At 41.6% G+C, this 20424-nt stretch overlaps 3 protein-coding genes across 4 annotated transcripts in view; 1 reads left to right on the forward strand and 2 right to left on the reverse strand.

Moving 5' to 3' along the window:
- Window positions 1-3401, reverse strand: part of LOC137587898 (polycystin-1-like protein 1) — a 31616-nt gene extending 28215 nt beyond the window's left edge. The window contains exons 1-2 of the mRNA XM_068304580.1: window positions 3273-3401; window positions 69-257 (exon numbers count right to left, since the gene is read on the reverse strand). Of these exons, the coding sequence (XP_068160681.1) occupies window positions 69-257; window positions 3273-3401 (318 nt within the window). The remainder of the gene's footprint in view (window positions 1-68; window positions 258-3272) is intronic.
- skida1 (SKI/DACH domain containing 1) lies at window positions 129-11078 on the reverse strand. The gene is made up of 2 exons (XM_068304505.1): window positions 5169-11078; window positions 129-257 (listed from the first exon to the last, which is right to left on the reverse strand). Exon 1 carries the CDS (start codon window positions 7698-7700, stop codon window positions 5226-5228), a length of 2475 nt encoding a protein of 824 aa, XP_068160606.1. The 5' UTR covers window positions 7701-11078; the 3' UTR covers window positions 129-257; window positions 5169-5225.
- A 4849-nt stretch (window positions 11079-15927) lies between these two features.
- The window catches only part of mllt10 (MLLT10 histone lysine methyltransferase DOT1L cofactor), a 43636-nt gene continuing 39139 nt past the window's right edge, over window positions 15928-20424 (forward strand). For both annotated transcript variants that reach the window (XM_068304091.1, XM_068304092.1), the window contains exons 1-2: window positions 15928-16305; window positions 20228-20307. In XM_068304091.1, the coding sequence (XP_068160192.1) occupies window positions 16143-16305; window positions 20228-20307 (243 nt within the window). In that variant the 5' untranslated portion in view covers window positions 15928-16142. The remainder of the gene's footprint in view (window positions 16306-20227; window positions 20308-20424) is intronic.

Consider the following 20424-nt stretch of genomic DNA (forward strand, 5'->3'; position numbering starts at 1 on the left):
TAACACAATATGTAGTTAAAGCATTTCATTTTTATTTAGTTTTTTTTTTTTTTCCATGATTGACTAACCCATGCAGCATCACTTTTAGGCTGATATTCGACATGTCCGGAGCAGGGAGAAGAAGGAGCTGCAGCAGCCGCGCTGTTCCCGTCACGCAGGCTGTCGTCCTCCCCCACGGGTCCCGCGTCCGGGCTGCAGGATGCTGGCAGAGGCTGCGCTGTTTCCTCCTTGTTGTTCCACGATAATGGCGATGGAGGCTGCAGTCAGACCAATAAATATGGTTCCAGTTAAAATGTTTAATGTTGGATACTGATTGATGGAGATGACACGACAAAAAGTTTTTATTTAGTTTCTCTCTATTTACGTCATGGATGTCTGATTAACTTTAGTTTGACTTCCAATAAACGCTACATGGAGCGTTTTGACGATGTATTTATTGTAGCGTACATTTCTCAGAGTTCTGTAGTTTGTGTAAAATAGGGAAAAGCAGGAGTCACACAGATGATCTATTCTGCTCTTGTTAAACATGCCGTGCTCACACTTAAACTTCTCGCGGTGTTCCATCAGAATTAAGCACCTTTATTTTGAAATGATAGAATAAGACTGAATAACTTAAATGTTACTTACCCCTACCCCCTCAATCAACATCACACAGTTGGGTGACTATTGAATTCATAGCCTCTAGAGAACACGTAAGCCAATACGCGCACACATTGATTGTGTGCGGTTTTTCCCCCCTTTGTACAATTGTTTAAGAATTCATAGGTTAGAAGGAGCTGATGTATTTCTATTTAGTCACTGTACTTGCGCATTCATCTCGGCCTGAACCCTCTCCTGGATTCGTCATGCTTTCTTTCAGCCTATTTTTATTTTATTTTATTTTTTTGTTATTTCTTCCAGAGATCTACAGTAGGAAAGCAGAGTGCATTTGTTGTCAGACTTCACCTTTATACAGCAAAGCTTTTTAAGTCGTCATCTAGTTTAAGTGGGCTCTTCTGTTTCCTAACAAATTCACACAAAGGAGAAAGAGAGGGGATAGCGTAATTGTGGGAATAATAAAAGGCTGTTACAATAAACACGAATTTTTATTTTAGAAATCCTCCCCACGGCCCCAAAATGTCTAGATAAATGATTTGTTCATCTATATTTTACACTAAATCTTATGAGCCCGTTTGTGACCTTGTGTGAAGAGGAGAGTGACAGGCAGATCCTTCACAGCTGAGATTCAACATAAAAACGTCCTGACACGTTTTATGGGTCTCCTTGTATGTAATTGTCTAAGGGATCAATATAGTGCTGACCCTAACGCAGCGTGCGTCTGTCACAATTACCCATAACTCCGTTTCCCGAGCGCGCAATCAGCATCAAATAAAATTTTAGTGCAATTAGCTGCGCAATGTAGACAGCACTATATTTTTCATACTGAATCCAAATTTTTTTTTCGGGTACTTTCGTTATTTTTCCGCGTATTGCTTTTGTTTTTTACAGCCTACTGATTCCCAATCCGCAGTGGAATTTCTGCCTGAACGCCAGGGCAGCATAATGGCCCGTCTCTGCTCTCTGTGGCCCCTCCAGGCTCCGGCAGCAGCAGCAGCCCTGCCAGGACCAGACAGCCTGCAAGGTCTGACTCCCTTTATCAACCTCAGGGACTGGAGCTGGACTGTATACCGCAGAGTCCCATTAATCAGGGAAACATCACGTCAAACATGGCAGATGGAGCGAAGGGCAAGTCTGGTCAAAGCTTCTTGGAAAAGTTGCGCGTTGCTGCACACGCACGGTTGTGGAAGTCCGACAGCCTCTCAAACAAGTTCACTTGTACTGCTTGAGGAAAACGTCGCGATATTAAAGTGATATTTCTGCAGGATTTGATGGAAGTAAATAATTTTAGTAGTCAAACTGGCGTCCTCTGCGCACACGCTCCTCGTGCTATACAGTCAATCATTGTTCATGTTGTTGTTTGGAGCGGCTTATAGAGACTTCATGCATTCAAACCCGTAGGGTCGCACCACCTCATGTGCAGTGGTTGGAAATGCCTGCATGCCGAAATGTCTGCGGTTTGCCTCTTGTTATTATTGCAGGTTCCGCAGGCCTACCACGTCTTCCGTCATGCAGCCCTTTGAGATTCTTTGTTTAAGCAAACGGAATACATAAGTGTCCAGCCAGCTTTGCGGGATATTTACCATTAGTCATCTATTGTTAGGTTGATCTACTCACAATAAAGATAAGCACGATTGTACATCTATTTTTGAGGTCTGTTTCCTTTAAATATGACACCGCTTTCCATCAGCAATAAAACTTTATCTGCTATTTACCCGGAGGGTGGATGTGCCTAATTCTCCCTAAACGCATTTAAACGTTTAAGAAATTACTCAAGTTACAGAGAAAATTGAAAGGCTGGGAACATTTATAAACTAAAGCGGGATACAGAGAGAGCGTTCTGGTGTGTAAGAATAAAACGTAAGTTTAAAAACTTTGTCTTCTACTTGTTTTCATAACCCTCTTTACGCGCAACTAAAATTTCTCCACCAATAACTAAATTCAACAAACTTGATAAAACAGGACTCGTCCATTGAAAAGAGAAAGTTTGATCATTTCACTCGTTTAATGAATGCTTCATAATTAAAAAAGAAAGGCAAAGTGCTTCAGAAATCCACCATTCAAGTTTCCATTTCGAGTGCAGTTATATATATATATATATATATATATATATATATATATATATATATATATATATATATATATATATATATATATATATATATATATATATATATATATATATTCACAACAGAGGAAAAAAAACAATGTACAAGAAAACCAGAAAATTCACAAAAATAAATATTCAATTTTGTATAAACAACCAGTGACTTCAAATTCCATGTCAACAACCTGACCTCAAGTATTGCAGACCATTGCAGGAACCGAGTGATAGAGGAGGGCGAGGGAAATGGGGAAGAGGAGATGGGGGAGAGCGCATGCAGCCTCAAGCTGCTGCACGACGCATTTGTTTACACTGATAGCGTCACTGTCAGAGAGCTATTTGTCTTAACGCCGGAGGCCCTCCCTGCAGGCCGTTACCCCCATCCCCGTCCCTGGGTCGTGCATTGTGAGAGAAGGCTGGTGCGTCACGGCCGCAAACCCGCATAGCTTTGGGTACAGGCTATTCCTCTTCCTCCTCCTCTTCTGCGGTGCAGCCTATGCTTTTGACATGCGGATTAAAGGTCGAAGGCTTTGCTCTGGAAACACAGCAACCCCCCCCCCCCATCTCAAACCTTGTGCAACCCCTCCGCCTTGCTGCGAGCCTCCCCCAGCACCACGTTGTGTCGTAACTGAAAGGGGACAGGCTGGCAGTATAAGTTCAAGCTTGAATTGTCCCTCTCAGCCCATGACATAAGGCCCATGGTGAGATGGGTTGCGGTGTAGCGCTTTAATAAACATGGCTAAACATCTATCCACGCTGATTTAGGCGGAGGGAAACTCACATGCCCCCCCCCCCTTTTTTTTTTTTTTTACATTTACCCATTAAATAGTTTCTACAATCCTCAGCATGAATGCAGCCTTTGCTGTGCTTGTGTGGGACGCTGACATCATTCACAGGCTTTAGGTTTGTTGTGATCAGACTTGCCATAAGCCTGGGCCTCTCTTTGGCGCACAGAGCTGCCAATTAGCAGAGATCGTCCCACTGTGACGTGAAAAAAAATCTAGAGGTCTACTTAGAGTATGTACATGTCGGTGCAAACGTCTGTTGCAAAGGTGTCAGCACTAAATTTAGGGAATAAATGTAACACATGTTGTGGTGCTCTCACTGGGCAATCATTTTCAAAATCCTAAAATTGATGAAAATATGGCAAATGTTTTAAAAGCTAGTATTTTGGTATCTTCAGTAAAAAATACATCCAATCATAAAATGGTATCTGACAGCAAAAGCATTAAATAATGAAGAGTGCCTTCGAAGGTATTTGCATATTCTATTACCAATTAGAAAATTGCATGGTTAGAAACACATATGGTTGAAGCCTAAATATTCAAATAACATTCAAATTAATGCAGTTGGGCTTTTGTGTCTGTATTCAAATGGATCTCATCTCTCGCTGTGTTTTTTTTTTTTATTTTTTTTTTTAACCAGCATCTCACAGGATGGTCAGCATCGAAGTGCAACACATTCAAGCCTGTCTCTTGTGCTCTGTCGCATTGTTTCAGAGTTGAAAGCGATGAGGGTTGTCACTCTGTCTTGGATCTTGAATCACACCTCCAGCATCAGCCTCTCCTAGACATTGTTGGACAATGATTTCCTCACTCGTGTTCCTGCTCCAAACGCAAATCAGCGCTGCTCACGGCGCAAATAATGTTACGCATGTTCGGACGTCAAGCTGACAAATGAGGACGAGCATATGTGTGTACAGTGGAACCTAACTGCCACGAAGCTTGGCGCCTTATTATTATTATTATTTGATTGTCTGTACATACAGTAAGGCCTGCGTTGCGTCTGGGTTCACGTTTACGCACGATTACGCATTTGCAAACCAGGAAATGCAAACAAGAAAACCAGATCACAGGGATTTAACCTCACAACCACCAGGAATACATTCCCACCAAATCTAGTAAAGGCTTAACTGTGAGTTAATATAGATTTTTCAGCAATTATCTGAAATTGAACACACACATGGGCTACTATGGCAAAGCTGGTTAGAGTGATATAAAGAAACCTTTCTTTGGTATATAAAATATACCAAGTGGCACAGAATGGGAAACCCTGATTATCTTTATGATTTACAAAATCAGACTTTATGTAAGTCCCAGAATAATAGCACCTTCATCTCAGTGAGTGATTCCTCCTCCAGACAAAGCACAATCCACTGAAACCCCCGCACCGTACAATCCAACAGGTCGGGGGGGGGGGGGGGGGGGGCACAAAACGGAGAACTAACGAGGAAACAACACTGAGGGTCTAGCATATTGCTGAAGACTGACATCTTATTTAAAAGTTTTTAAGCGTGAATCCACGAGCAGTGTATCACAGTCCTGTGGCCGTCTGCTGAGTGGGGGATTCGTGGGTTTTCCTCGATCAAAACTTCAAAACAAAGCGGAATGTAAACACATACAAAATTGGGGAAAAATAATAGTGATAATAAACATCTTTAAACTTGTGAGTAATCCGCAGAGCTCACGTTAAGACTCCGGCTGTGGTTAGGTTGGAGAATAACACGGCCGACGATTTATTGGAGTCAAAACCCAGCTCGGTATTTCCTTGTTCTCTGAACGTGTGGGGGAGGGAGAATCTGGCCGCCTGGCTGCCACCTCCACACGGGGTGGGACGGAGGGGGAGGCCCGGGGCCCCTCAGCGCGTTCAGGGTGTAAGCAGGACACAAATCCCCGTCGGTGCCAACAACAAGCGACGGAGGGGATGGGAAATTTGCCATCAGACTGAAAGTCGTTTTTGGAGGCGAAGCTACGGCGCGTTTGCGTCTGCTCGGTAAGTCGTCAGTGGATACCTCCTCGCAGCCCACGGGACGAGAAGAACAGGAGGAGGAGGACGAAGAGGAGGAGGAGGAAGAAGTAGAGGCAGCCTTTTTTACCCTGCGTGCGTTTAGTTTTACGCGCGTCCTGGAAACTCGGGGTGTCTTATTCCCTGGCACCAGAGCCCTGCAGTTTTTGTTCCCGAGTTCTCCCTCCTCGTCGATACAAGGGGTGTCCTGTGTGCATTCCTGAGGACCACAGGGGGACCTGGGGACCACATCCGGGCTCTTCTCTGCGGCTTTACTCCCGCTGCTGAAAAAGTCCCCCTGTTTAATGGCTCCGCAGGGATATTGTCCACTGCTCCTCTCTGTCTTATCTCCTTTACATTTGACTGCAGCGGCCTGGAACTGGTATTCATATTCATCACAGCTTTCCTCCACTTTAACTTTCACATTGTAGAGGTTGAAGGGTGGTGTCCTGGCTGTCCTGTCACTATCAGAGTGGGGGGCTGAGGAGAGAGAAAACTCTTCCGCCTCAGTCTTTATTTTTTTCAGCGGAGGGGGTAGTTTTAGGTTGATGGCTTTCGTGTCCCTTTTGTCTGTACATTTGGGGATCTGCTCGTGGTCATACTGTGGGTTCAGTCCCACGGGGCACGTAGTGGGGTGCCCGTGCGTCCTGCGGGAGAGGTGAAAGACCTTATTCAGTTTAGGTCCTGGTGAATAAGGGGCCAGCTCATCCACGGGATCAATCCTGTTTAAATTGGCCTCAAACGCCGTTTCCCTCGTGAAAAATGTTTCCCCCCCAACAAGCGAGTGGAATTTTTGTGCCTCTGAAGATCGTGCGTCTTTCTTAGTTTCAGTGCATATAAATTCACAATTCTGACGCCTTTCATCTGTCTGTAAAGTAGCACCGTCTCCTGATATCCTGGTTTGATTCTCTAAAAGCTGCTGGTTGTAGTGAAACGTGGGCTGCAGGACCAAGGGGGGTTTGGTGACGGTGGGGAGAGTTTTGGCCACAGAACCGACCCTGGCCCGTCTGAATCGGATGCTCTGAATAGAGACACGGCTAGAAACGGAGCTGGAGTCGGACTCCGAGGAGCTCTCCTCTTCGTCTGAACTGACCTCTGAACTCTCCGACTGCGTGTCATCTTCGTCATCCTCTTCCTCCTCGGAGCTCCCAGACTTGGTGGTTGTGGTGGAGAAGCCGGATCCAAAATCCGAATCCGGATAAGCCCGGTCTGAATAGGTGCTGGACTCGGTGTCGCTGCTGTAACTCTCTAGGAAAGTGGACTCGTGATGGTGGTGATGATGATGGTGGTGATGATGATGATGAGGTCTGGCGTCCAGATAGAAATCCGAATTGATATGGAAAGCACCAAAAGAAGTCCTGTGATCGCCGGGTGATTTGGGTTGCACCAGTAGTACCGGTGGTGTGTGGTGGTGTGTGTGTCTGCTCCTGCTCCACGAGTGCCTCACGCCGTCCCTGCCGCCGCCCCCATCGCGCCTCCTCTTCCTTTTGTGAAGGAGGTCGCCGGCTGTGCGCGACAGCCTGGACTGAGCAGCTATGGCGGACTGAAGCGCCACCGGCTGCCGGCTCACCGCGCTCCGGAAAAACGTGTGCCTTTGGCTCAAAGTAACGCGATTCCCTGTTATTTTTGCTGTTTCATAGTTTTTGAAGTGTTTGTGACTGAACTTAGTCGCTGTTCGGCATTCTCGTCCGTGGGTTTTGTGGTAAAATTGAGGTAGATTGGAGTCGGTAAGCCGAGGAGTCGTCTCTGTCCTTTTGACCGTTTTGTTGTGAAGTGTGAGAGTCTCTGGGACGCCTTGCAAACTAAACCAAACTTTTTCCTTCCATAACTCGGCGTCGGCACGGAGAAGCCCCTGGGATGCGCTCTGGTTCCCGAGGGAACACACCGCTTTCGCTTTCCTTTTGTTGGACTTCAACACCCGTTCGGTCTTGCAGGAAAAATACAGAGCCTCCACGTCCTCCCGCGATATGAGAGTGCATTTAGCTGCATGGAAAGCTATAGAGTTTATTGCTTTGAGCTTCCTCAGCTCCTCCAGGTCGCAGTGGTGCTTTTTCACCTTTAGGTAATCCATGCGCTTGTGCACCGTGGTCCGGGGGATGTTCTTCAGGAGGTCGGTGAAGACCTGAGACAAAGCAAACATTTGCTTGCCTTTGATGAGCAGGTATCCCAGTCTGACTCCCTGCATTTCCTCAAAGCCACACTCCAGGTCTCCCATGTTTTATTTCTCCTCAATTTTTTAATCCATGTAGTTACTCAGTATTTAATGGATTTACCTCTAAATCACATGGATTGGCGACCTCAAGGCATCCTGCCCATAGATTTAATCCATCCACACTCCTGCTGCTGCGTCATGAAAATGCAAACTTTGACATGCAGAGTTAAATGGAGCTGCCGGTGTCTATGAGGTCGGATGAGACGACAGCATCCACTCGTCTCCTCTTGCCCAGGTCCGGCATGGTGGAGGAATGCGGCGGATACGTCCACCAAGCCGGGGCTGCTGCTACCTGCCTCTGCCGGCTCCACTCCCCTCTGGACGGCAGCAGGACGAGGGGTAGGTGTACACCACTGCCTCAGCCAGAGGGATAAAATAGCGAGAAGAGAGAGGGAGGGAGAGAGGGAGGGAAAGGGAGTTGTGAGGATGGAGGGGAGGGAGAAAGAGAGAGAGAGTCCGAGACAGAGAGAAACGGAATAAGAGCTATAATGCAGCTGCTATTCTGCCTGCTGGTTGAGCCACAAATAAAATGACAGAGAGGGGAGGTGCGCTATAGTCTGGAGACACCTTCATCAATTAATGCCCTCGGAGTCTACGCCCATTGGACGCCGCTGACAGGTGATGCAATAAAAATGGATATTCCATTCCCATCCCCTCCCACACCCTACAATTAGGCCCCACAATAGTTTACGTATACTTCTGCGGTTTGAGTAAATTGAGTTACACTGACAAGTTAATATTCCAGTGACTGAATTAAATTCAGTCCAAAATCAAGCCACAATAGATGACCTGAGCCGGCGCAGTGTCACGATAAAACAGGAATATATACAGGTAGTGCTATTCCCTTTCAGTCCACATCAAAATGCACGTTGCCGCGGTAGTCTTTTGGAATCGACTGTGTGCTGGTAAAATGACTACATGTGGCATTTTTTCACGGGTTGGTGTATGCAAGCGCAGCGCAGCTTAAACAAAGACATTTGCCTTTTACGCAGGGAGAGTTGCTCCGCGTTTAGTCCGCTGCCCTTCAGTACTCAACTCATCTGCTTTTGTTGGCTTTAGATTCTTCTCCATTTGATTTCATTGTTGAAGGTAGACTGACCTACTTATCTTACAATAGTTGTTCAGACTACTTAAGCCTACCAGGATATTCATTTGTCTGGTACCTTAATAAATCCATAAAACATTAGCATTTCCAATTGTTTTTAGGTACCTTCCCCTAGTGTGTGTGTGTGGTGTGTGTGTGTGTGTGTGCGCGCGCGCGTGTGTGTATGTGTGCGTGTGTGTGTTTGAGAGAGAGAGTGTGTGAAGGGCGTACAGATTATTTGGCACGCGTTGAAAACCAGGGTGTATAGCACGACTAACAACCTGTGCATTTACGCACGCAATTGTTATGTTATAGGGAATTTTAAGTCATGCTAAAGCGACTGCCCCCGATAAAATATCGCCTACTTTGAACCGGTGTAAAAAAAAAAAAAAAATCAACACTGATTGGGTTTGCAAAAACTGCGAAATCACTGTTGCATTTCCCTGAAGTTTCCAGTCAAAGCTTTATCCATTTAAATAATCCAGCGGAGATTGTCATTCCATTAAATTTCGACCTTTACATATATACATATACTGTATATAATCGACCTTTACACACACACACACACACACACACACACACACACACACACACACACACACACACACACACACACACACACACACACACGCACACAGTATAAATGTATATAAATTGGGGGGAATATGAATATGAACAGGAGTTTAGTGAACCTACCGGGTCTATTTTATTTCTTGGAAGTCTTTGTCTCATTTTGTGAACGCCTGTGTGTAATACCCATGCACGCTCCACTAACAACAAACACACACACACACACACACACACACACACACACACACACACACACACACACACACACACACACACACACACACACACACACACCGCTATTATTTCACACGTTGTATGCACGCGATTATTTGCGTTATACGCACGCAAGCGCTTGCGCGCTCACTCAGGCATCTGGGTGCGCGTACGCGTACTCGCACACATTGACGCGCTGTCGTTGTCCAAACAATATGACTGTGCATTATGTTTGAATTACGGTATGCCCATTAAAGGTTGTACGGATTTGGTATTGTGTTTCACCCTAGAGCCTTATTTTTCAATTCTCACTGCATTATGCTCTTCTGGCCTGTTCCTGTGCACGATGGGGTCAAACTGTATCCGGTAATGATCATCTCCTCTCCAATGTTAATCCTATTTACAGATTATTCACTGTATGCTCAAATGCACTGATATTACATTAGTGTTACATTAAAAAAAAAGTGTGCTGTATATGTAGGCGTTGTTATTAAAGCCCCTATAAATATTAAAGAATCATATCTACAAAATTCACGCAATATTTCAGCAGAACACGGTCAGTTGAAGTGTCTATTGCGAGCAGTTTGGAAATTTAGGTCCATAGTATTGCATTTTGAAATTTCTCCATGTTTATGAGAACTTCTCTTTTTCATAGACCAATAAGCCAACTTTAAAGAGCTAACATCACTGCGAACGTCCTTTCCAGCATAAAATTGTAAAAGTATTTAAATGCTGTGGAAGTATATGCTGTGAAAAAGTATAATAGAATTTATTTGCCAAACAAGAGAATGCTGTAAAACGTTTAACTGACCGATGAGTTGCAGATGAAACAAGTCTGTGTTTTTGTGTGTTCTTCGTTTTCAGTAAATATTTGTGTCCTGGACGTCACAATCACTTAATCAGTTGACTTCACTACACCTATGGGTCAGATGACATGCATTCTCAGCGCGTTAAGTGCAATCAAACACTATGCGTTAAGCCACTCTCACTCTGGTTCCTGCAGAACTTGCTGTTCCCGTGTTCATTCTGGATGACAGTATTAATATGTTTGACATGCGTGCAGTTTAGTGAAGTAAAAGAAGGGGCCGCTTGTTGGGATTCGGATCCCTGGGGGAAAAACTCAGATACCAGAGCCACGATCAGAATCTGGATCAGACAGTTGAGGCTTGTTTCATCTCACGTGCTGGCCATTGCACGTTTTGCTCTTTCTGTAACCTTTGTTGACGTTTGATGTAATACGTGCTTGTTGTTTATCCTTGATCACGTGCCACTGAGCCAAAGGTTGTGACTTGAATGTGGACGACTGAAACATGCAGACCTAAATATTCTCTAAAATGTATCATTAAGTATTTCAGAATACAGTATAATGGCAGGAGACAGGAACTGCACATAGTCTGTAACAAACAACTGTACACAGTTGTTTGTCAGTGTTGGATTTTGCATTAGAGGTCACATAACACTTTGGTTTTCAATGATATCAAATCGTTACATTATGCGAAAACTTTAAATATAGTTAAAGAGGTTTCACAGAGATTATTATTATTATTATTATTATTATTATTATTATTATTATTATTATTAGTAGTAGTAGTAGTAGTAGTAGTAGTAGTAGTAATAATAGCAGTAGTAGTAGCAGTTACTGTAGTAGTAGTAGATGTAGTAGTAGTAGTACTGGTGGTGGTAGTACTCTTAAAAAACATTTCCACCACTTAAACAACAATATTAAATTCTAAAATAGAGGGTATTTTTTTAAAATTATTTATCACTTTGACTTTGCCTAAGTCAAAGTGATACCAGCTACGTTTCTCATTTATAGATATTTGATAGTGTCTCACACTGACTCTATGAACGAATGTTTTTAAATGAGAGATCTAATTTAATTCCAAGGACGTAACTGAAGGCCATATGAAATAATAATATAATATAGTAATAATTACTGAATAAAAGACAAATGCGTGCATTCATATATTTTCAAATATTAAAATTGGCGGCTCGTTGTAATGAAGATTTGTGATGCACCAGATGCCACAGGGTTCTTATTCCCTGCACTTCTACGCCTGGATGTCGGCCGAGAGTGGAGGGGAGGAGACGAGACCGAGTAGCCGGGAGAGAGACCTGCAAGCACGGCGGAGGTTCTTACAACAGCCCGCAGTGTGCGGGTGTTACAAAGGGAATGCTTCAGACGACCAAATGTTGCACTATGAACTCAGTTCTTCACATGGACATTGTCTGTTTATGTATAAACTTACATCTTTGAATGGGCATGGTCGGAAGTACAGAATGGACGCCTCTAAAGCTGTTCAGCACGGATATGTAGACACACAGGGACACAGCAAATATAAGTGAAACATTAATAAAAAAAAACAGAACGTCTATTTTCACATTAAATTACAACTAATGTCTGTTTCACGTTATATGCGCGCACGCACGCACACACACACACACACACACACATGACCAGGGACACGTATGTCCAGTAATGCTCCATAAATTTGTCGAGTAATCTACTTTTGACAGGATTGAAATATTTAGAAACGTCAGCGCACTCTTTCTTTCCGGAATATAAAGCCGCCAATTTAACGATCTTGTAAATTTTTAAGTAAACCTGTACAATCGCGAAGTGTTTCGTGAAGGAGGTTTATGTAGATTTTCATACATTTTTACAAGTTCAAACCTATTAAAAAAAAAAAAAACCCTTTTGCTCACGCCAGCTTCAAAACCGCCTATTTTCACTCATCGCTCCTCCAACTCAAAGTCATTTGTTGTGCGTTGGTTTTTATGGAGACACTTGGTGCGGGCCCTTGTGATAGCGCAGGGTTTTTATGACAGAAACCCACTGCCCCATGCCAAAACAATGAATTCCTCTCCACCCCCCAACGATCCCGAGAGAATGTGATTTTACATGCAATCCGAGCCTGAAGTGTGTGCGGACAGTGGTGGGGGAGGGTTCTTTTCACCTTTCACCCCGCAGTGCTGGAACTATTTTTTCCTGGGCCCTTGCCCCATCGGCAGACCGAAGAGAAGCGTAAAGGTAAATGATGATGGACAGAAAATAGCGTGACCATCGATGAAAAGTTATGGCTGTTAAGTTCACATTTTTCTGTTCATGTCAGCAACTTTTTAAGGCGTTGCATTCTAATATATCGGTTATTCATTCAGTTGCATACAAAATGATGAAATTATTATTGGAGTATGTTAAAAAAATTGTAAAAATTATCTATTTGACTAAATTGTCAGGTTTTGAAAGGAAGTTATTGACTTCTGTTTCTTTATTAGTTCCCAAAGTGGTAAGGCACAGACTGCAACAACCATTGCAGCTTTTAAAGCAAATATTATTTACCATAAACAGCCATACAGATGCACAGAATAATCCTACATATGGCAAATGCTGTACAAATGGCACATTGAGTTATGTATTCTGCACTTATTGTCTATATGCAGCTCTTGAAAAATTATTTACTGGGGTTGCTGTATCTGAACAGTTTGAACAAAAACATACTGTATCAGTTGTATTCATAAAGCAGAGTGATGGAGTGAAAGGATGAAGAACTTGAGCATGTCTGTCCTCTCAACTCTCTGCTTTGTATGGAAAACACTGTTTTCTTTGTTTCTATTTAACTTGGCTTAAAGAATAATCGTTGGGCTAAACTCACATACCAGGCGACTTTGTATAAAAACTGATAAAACATGTCAGAAGACACATATTTTCTTAAACCACACATGTACAATGTTCATCTATTCAATTGGTTTATATGATCTACAATCTAAACTTGATAAATTTACAACTCATTCAAAAAGAAGCGTATGGCATCAGCTTGAGAACATTGCTTCAAAATAAATCTTTGTTGTCTGTGAATGCATCTCCACGGACTATTTTATTTTTGAGTGGTGTTCTCCTGCATTGCATGCATGCACACTTACACTCAAGGACAAGAGTCTGAGTTTGTTATGGATGTATTTTTATTGCATTTCTTACTCCTGATTCTTTCTGAGGAATCACAAAGGTTAAGAAAATACATCAGAGATTGAGTGAGGTGACTGTAAATAGCAGCAACCACAAGGCAAAATAAATAACACGAGGGCAGTTACATATTTCCAACTTTTATGTATACAATGCCTCAACACAATGTAATTTTAGATGCAGCTCATAGAGTAGTTCGGCGGGAGCAGGTCCTCGTTTTCCCAGTGTTTCTTTTCCTCCATGTATATTCTGCACATTCCCCATTCTTCATTTGTCATAACATGACCGGCTTAATAATACAAGTGTTGTGAAGTTGTGTATTGGTCAATACATTATAAACTGAATCACACAAGAATAAGAAAGAATACCACCAACCATACTGCAGAAAATCTAACCTTTATTTCACTGTCCTTTTAATGTCCTCTTAACTGTTTGCAAATTGTAAAATAAAATGACACTTGCAATTTAATATTTTTGTGGTTTTTGTCTTGCTTTTATTTCATCTCTTTCATCTTTGCTCTTATGTGCAAGTGACATATGCAGAATATACTTCACAGGTATAGGTTTGGAACTGATGATGACCAAGGGCCACATACTGTAAGAGCTAGTAGCCCATATTTGCATTATGATTGTGCACGTACCTTGAGTGTCGTAAATTTCAAAGCTCTAACAACATATAACAGGACTTCTGGGTAATAACTGTAGAAGAACTAATATAGTATACATAAAAAGCTCTGAGGACTATATTTTGCTTCCAGTCACAACTGGTCACCTCAGACTATGTAACGGTAATTTCCTGTCTCAGAGACAATTCTTCTCTGACAATCTGAAGAATATTATATATAATTTGAGCACACCTTGAATTAATAAAATGTAAGTTGTAAAAATCATTTGCCATTTTCAGTGTTTCAGTAGCTATATGGGCCCCTCCACCCCCGCCCCCACTCCCCCTCGCCTCCCTTTGTTCTTTCCAGCTCTAATAGGTTTTCCCCTGCCACACACAATTCACTATTTTTTTCCTTTTTCCCAGCTCCCCAACCCTCCTGCGCCCCCTTTTAGTGCAGAGCCCAGTGTCGACTGGAGCATTTGAGCAATTTGAAATTAAAGCAAACAATGGGCCGGCACTCCCAGGGACCTCTCACTCACCATATTACACGGAGGACGCTCGTGTGCTCTTGCACATTATTGGCAAGTCATTACGTTTCTCTGGAAACCAAGAGCGGGAGCTAGCTCAGAAGAATCAGTGATGCAAGCAGCAGCTGAGTGCCTGGAGTGGAGTAGTGTGTGTGTGCTCTGGAGCATCCTTGGCAACAGCATGGGGATGCTGTCAAAACAAAGCTGCATATTGACAGATCTGAGATGCAGCCTAATGTGGGAATTTGCATATTTATTTTTAAAGATAAATGTCCTTTTTGCAATGAAATGCTTTTAAAATTGCTATTAAGTCCATTGGTACAGGTGGTCACCTTTTCCATTCTTTTAATAATTCAAATGTGAAAAAACATGTGATATTTGACTTACTTGAAAATATCCCAACTCCATGATTTTGAGATATGTAATTATATATAAAAATATGAATGCAAATTTATGAGATACTGTTTGTTTAATAAAATCCCTAAACAATTCAGCTTTTGCTGACTTAAAAAAACAAGAAAAAAGCTGCTGTTGACATCTAGTTTACTCTGATACAGCAGTATCAGAGTAAACAGTATACAAACGTAGTATAGAGTGGGGCAGTGACCAGTCTAGTTGCATACATACAGTACATGTTTATAAAAAAAAATCTCTATAAATGCACAGTGTATCATTATCCCACTCATCAAAACGTAGTGCAATTTTGTTGTACAATTACTTTCTTATTTTTCAATTAAGAATTTTTAATCATTTCATACTAAGTCTATAGAGTCAGTCTAATATAGCAAGTAACCATGGCACCTGACCTTATTAACAGTGAAAATAATAAACTGCTTATTAAACATTTCCTCAAAAAAATTGATCATTGTTGCATTTTTTTCAATTATCAGTCTTAAATTCAGTGTATACATAAATGATAAAAGTATAGTATTGCAAAGCATAAAAGATCACAGAATTGATTGGATGGGCAAAACAGGCTTCCTCCTATCAAACAAAGAGAATTTATATTCTGTTTCAAAATGAATTATTTCTTATTTGATCATCATAACATTTCAGGTCCAAAGTTCGCTGGGACTAAAATTAACAAAATGGAATTGTGGAGGAGAAAATAATCACAATTCATTGGACATCATGCTCGGAACAATGGTCAGACTCTGTTCTTGCAACCAAGTTTCGAACTCAACCTCACCACGTCCGTCTTTTACTTCCTGTCAGGGTGCACGCACACACAAGACTTACGTCATGACGTATTTCCTGTCTCCATGAAATCTACCCCCTCCCTCTCCTGGTTATCGTCGAGCCGTGAAGTGGCTATTTTGGTAAAATAAAAATAATACGGTGTCAGAAAGGGACGTAAACACGTTTTAAACATGACATTTCATCGACTGGGACCCGAAGAGAAGTAACACGGGACAGAGGGGCGGCTCTAGCGAACGTTTCGGGGTATCTATCATATTCTTCCGCATGTTCGCTTTCTTCGTAGATGGTCTCCGGCGAGCGTTGTGTAGCGGCGGACGACGAGTTCTCGACGTGTAATATGAAGGAGATGATCGGAGGCTGCTGTGTTTGTTCAGACGAAAGAGGCTGGGCGGAAAACCCGCTAGTCTATTGTGACGGACACGGCTGCAACGTCGCTGTGCATCAAGGTAAGCTGTGTCGCCTAATTCGGCTAAGACTTAGCAGTTAGCTTACAGGCTAGCTGGTCTGGTTGCAAGGTTATGAGGCGCTCCGTTTGGAGCCATCAGTTCCGCCCCAGCGAGGCCGAGCTGAGGTCAGGCTCAAGGCTAACAGCAGGACAGGCTGCTCATCTGGGTCGTAACGTCATGTCACATTTGTAGTTCAGGGTGGTGTTAATATAGTCACCAGCCCAATGCTACAATATTTTATTAATCCCATTCTCCACTAAAATGTTTGACACATTGCATTAGAGTTAATGATAAGTGTTAAACAAAGCTATAAAGTATAGTATTTTATGTTTGCTGTCCTATATTTTGAATCCCTACAGCAGCAAAACAATGACGTCTAATGACAACTCAGCTTCTAGTAATGTGTCAGTGTTGTGTTGCCAACCACGGGTTCAGTTCAGATGACTCAGATGATGACGTTCAGTGTTTACACTGAACGCTGGCAGCTTGTGGATTTAGCCCCTCAGTGAGACCTGTAAGAGTCAGCAACTCTTCACCTATGTAGAGGCATTTTAGTCTATTTCTACAGTGATTTTTTTTCGTAATAATGTGTTATAGTGTTTTTGCAATGTTAACTGGGCCTTAGCAGAACACATCTATAGAGCATACTATCAGATAAACGTTTGCATGTGGAGTTGCAATCCACTTCTAGAAAACAATGCCTTTATGGATTATTACTCTCACATTATTATCAAGTGTATCATAAAGTGGCGTATTACCTTATTCCATTATGAGTTGATCTTTGTGGATATTTGAAAATAAACTTTTGAAATCTGCTGTGTTTTGGATAGCAAACCAGAAAGAAAATGTTCATAAACCTGAACACTTGTTAATATTGTGTGTTTAACTAATTATTCTTGGGTGTCTCTGGATGATTAATTATATGGGCAGCTGTGGCTTGTTGGAGTATTTGGAAGCAGCTTGGTTTAATTTCTCGCAGTACAGTGAACTTGTTTAGGTGACTTTGAACTGAACCTTAAATTTCTCCCAACGGCATTTCCATTGGTGTTTTGAGGGTTTATCACTCATGAACATGTTGCATTTGGCATGTAGTTTCTGCCACTGCTGTGCCATTGTAAAGCATTTGATAACATTTTAGCTGAACAACCTATAATTTTATGCACTTCTTTATAGGTTTTATCCTCTTTTATAAGATTCATGATCAATGAACTCTCTTCCTATGAATGATGTCTTGAATGACTCACTTTACTCTGTTTTTCAAGGACAAATGTACAGCCAGCAAATGCCGCGTCACTTGCCTTAATTCTTAAATCAGGGTCATCTATTATACAACTTTTTTATTTTTTATTTTTACATAATCAATGACCTCACTCATTGTACTCAGTACTGTTATTTTTCTAGCAGGTCTGGTGGTTTTGTATACCTTTACAAAAACTTCTAGAAACTTCCTTTAGAAGTTGAAATTCTAATACAAACAGTGGTTTATCTTGCTCATGATGTGGGACTGCTATCATTTTGAACACAACTGTATATACAGAAATCCCTCATCACATGTGGTTGATGTGTTGCAGGACCACCCGTGAAAAACAAAATTCTGCGATATAGCGACAAACTATTATTTACGGTAATTTGAAAGTTTCTGAACCCTCCCCATACTGATATTAAACCACCTTCTATCTGTATCTTTTCCCACTCTTATAGATTTTGTAAAGCACTATTAAGCGTTTCTTTAATACATGGAAGTGCGCTGCATTCTGTGAGTCTCGGAACACAGCGTACTTCTGGATGCGTTTACGATATCACGTGACCACACACTTAAAATCTTCGATGTAGTGAAGCAATGCATCTTGAAGCGTGACCAAGCGAGGGCTTACTGTACTGTACAAGTTGACAGAATTATAAGTTCTTGCCTTCAGCAAACTGCAAGAATTCAATGTTTATTTCGCAATGTTTAGACCCCACTGCCGCTGAGCCACAGTTATAGGTGTGATTGATTAAAGTTTATGGCAATGTGCTGCCAGTCAGTCTGGTAAAAGGTGAAAGGCTCAAAGAACTAACATTAGTTAAACAAATGTAGCATAAAGAGCTAATTGACTACATTGAAAAACAGTCTGAGGCCAACAAGAGTGCTTGAGCTAAAAGTCAAGCTGGTTGTGACCTGAATGAAAGCACATCAGCTGTCAGTCCATTATTTTGAATGGAATAAATCCAGCTGTTGAATAGGTAGTTTTGCTAGGCTGGTGTGTTCCTGTCTCACAGGCTTGTCAACTAGTCAGACAACTTCAGCATTAAACTAACAATAATGGTGTTCCAAAACTCCCTGAGTGAGTGGAGTACCAGCTGAAAGGAAGGCACGTTTTGTGTTCTAAATTAGCTATTTATCAGCCAACAGCTGTCAGGTTGTCAAGATGCATGGCATAGGCAAGCATGACTACAAATAAAAATTGAAAGTAATTGGATGATGTTGACATTAGAGGTAGTCCTCAAGATATGAACATTTAACTTACGAACATTCAGAGATTTGAGCATTCCAGTGCTTCGAACCTTGGATATCTTACTTTTTATTATGACTAATAACTCATAAGACAAGTGATGATAGTAGTAGTGGCAACAATCACCGACAATAACCCCCTCTACCCCTTTTCTGCTGTAACTCAACTACACACTACATGCTATATACTATGCAGTAAATCGTCAGCATCAAAAGCTGACTGGTTGTTGTTGTGTTTTCGTCTTCTACTCAAGGATTAAATTATAGAGTAGTTTACCATTAACTAATCTGATTTCAAAACAATCCAGTGAATTACAAGTTATGCTTAACGTACTGTATTGGAATTATACCTCAGTATTATATGTTTTTATTCTTATTTATTGTACAGTAACATGTTTGTGTGTTAATCTGTGTTAATGCAGAATGTTGTTGTGATGTTTCCCAACATAAGATTGTGTGTTGAACTGATATAAAATGGAGTAAAACGACAATCTTTGATTTTTATTTTTCTGTGAGTTTTTAAAAAAAAAAATCAGCATAAAATCAAAAATAACGTAACTCAAAACTACTTGTAGAACCTTAAATTAATCTGCTATGCTGTGTTTACAGGTTGGTGTAACTAACTAGCATATAATAATTTGTCTACCAGTCAAGTCACCTGTTTTTGGATTATAGCTGTTTATTTCAATGGATTATGTGATCTGGACAGAGATAATCCGGCAATGTTTAGAAGTAGGTTATTTAGGGTAGTGCTGCCACTCATAAAGCAGCACCACCTGTACTGGATTTCAAGTCGGAGTCATGTAAGCATCAGTGACATCACATTGTAATTTAAAGTTTACATAAGTGGTTTTTTTTAAAATTTGCAGTCAGTCTTATAAATTGTTATTGGCTAATGTAGTGCAAACCTTTTTGGGCTTTGCAGGCCTTTTTAATGTATATGAAAGTAAGGAATGCACCACATATAACTTCCACTTCTCTCAATTACAACTGTTTCTGCAGCTGATGACCATTCTTTGACCCTTTTCCTTTCATTGTGTGTGAATGTGGGAGGGTGTGGTGGGGTAAAGCTTGTGAATGTTTGAATATGGTATCTTTATATGTGTTGTAGCACTAAAATCAACCAGTCATCATTGATGATGGATGTTGGGAGTAAACAATTCGTGACCATTAGTTAAAGTTCTGAAAGTATGTCATTTGTCAGCAGCATGAAATAAAGCAGAATCCTGTACAGTTAGAGAAAAATGTTGTATAGGACAGTAGTCACCCCAGGTAGCCACAGGTTTTTGTTTTGGTCTAAATTAAACAACAGAAGTGGAGATAATATGAAAAAAATATTATAAAGTATCATCTTGCGTGGTTTCTTCACTGTCACTACATCCACAAACTCTCATCATTTGCTGTTGTTGTGTCTCCCTCTCCTCTCTACAGCCTGCTATGGTATCGTGCAGGTTCCCACTGGTCCTTGGTTCTGCAGAAAGTGTGAATCTCAGGAGCGAGCAGCCCGTGTGGTGAGTCACATGAACCAACAACCCACTCATCATTTATGAAAGAACTCCTGGAATAACACAAATAACAGGGCTGTCTGGCAACATGGTGGACCTCATGCTAATTTTTGAGCAGTGCTA

The sequence above is a fragment of the Antennarius striatus genome, chromosome 20, assembly GCF_040054535.1.
Source record: "Antennarius striatus isolate MH-2024 chromosome 20, ASM4005453v1, whole genome shotgun sequence".
Classification (NCBI taxonomy): Eukaryota; Metazoa; Chordata; class Actinopteri; order Lophiiformes; family Antennariidae; genus Antennarius; species Antennarius striatus.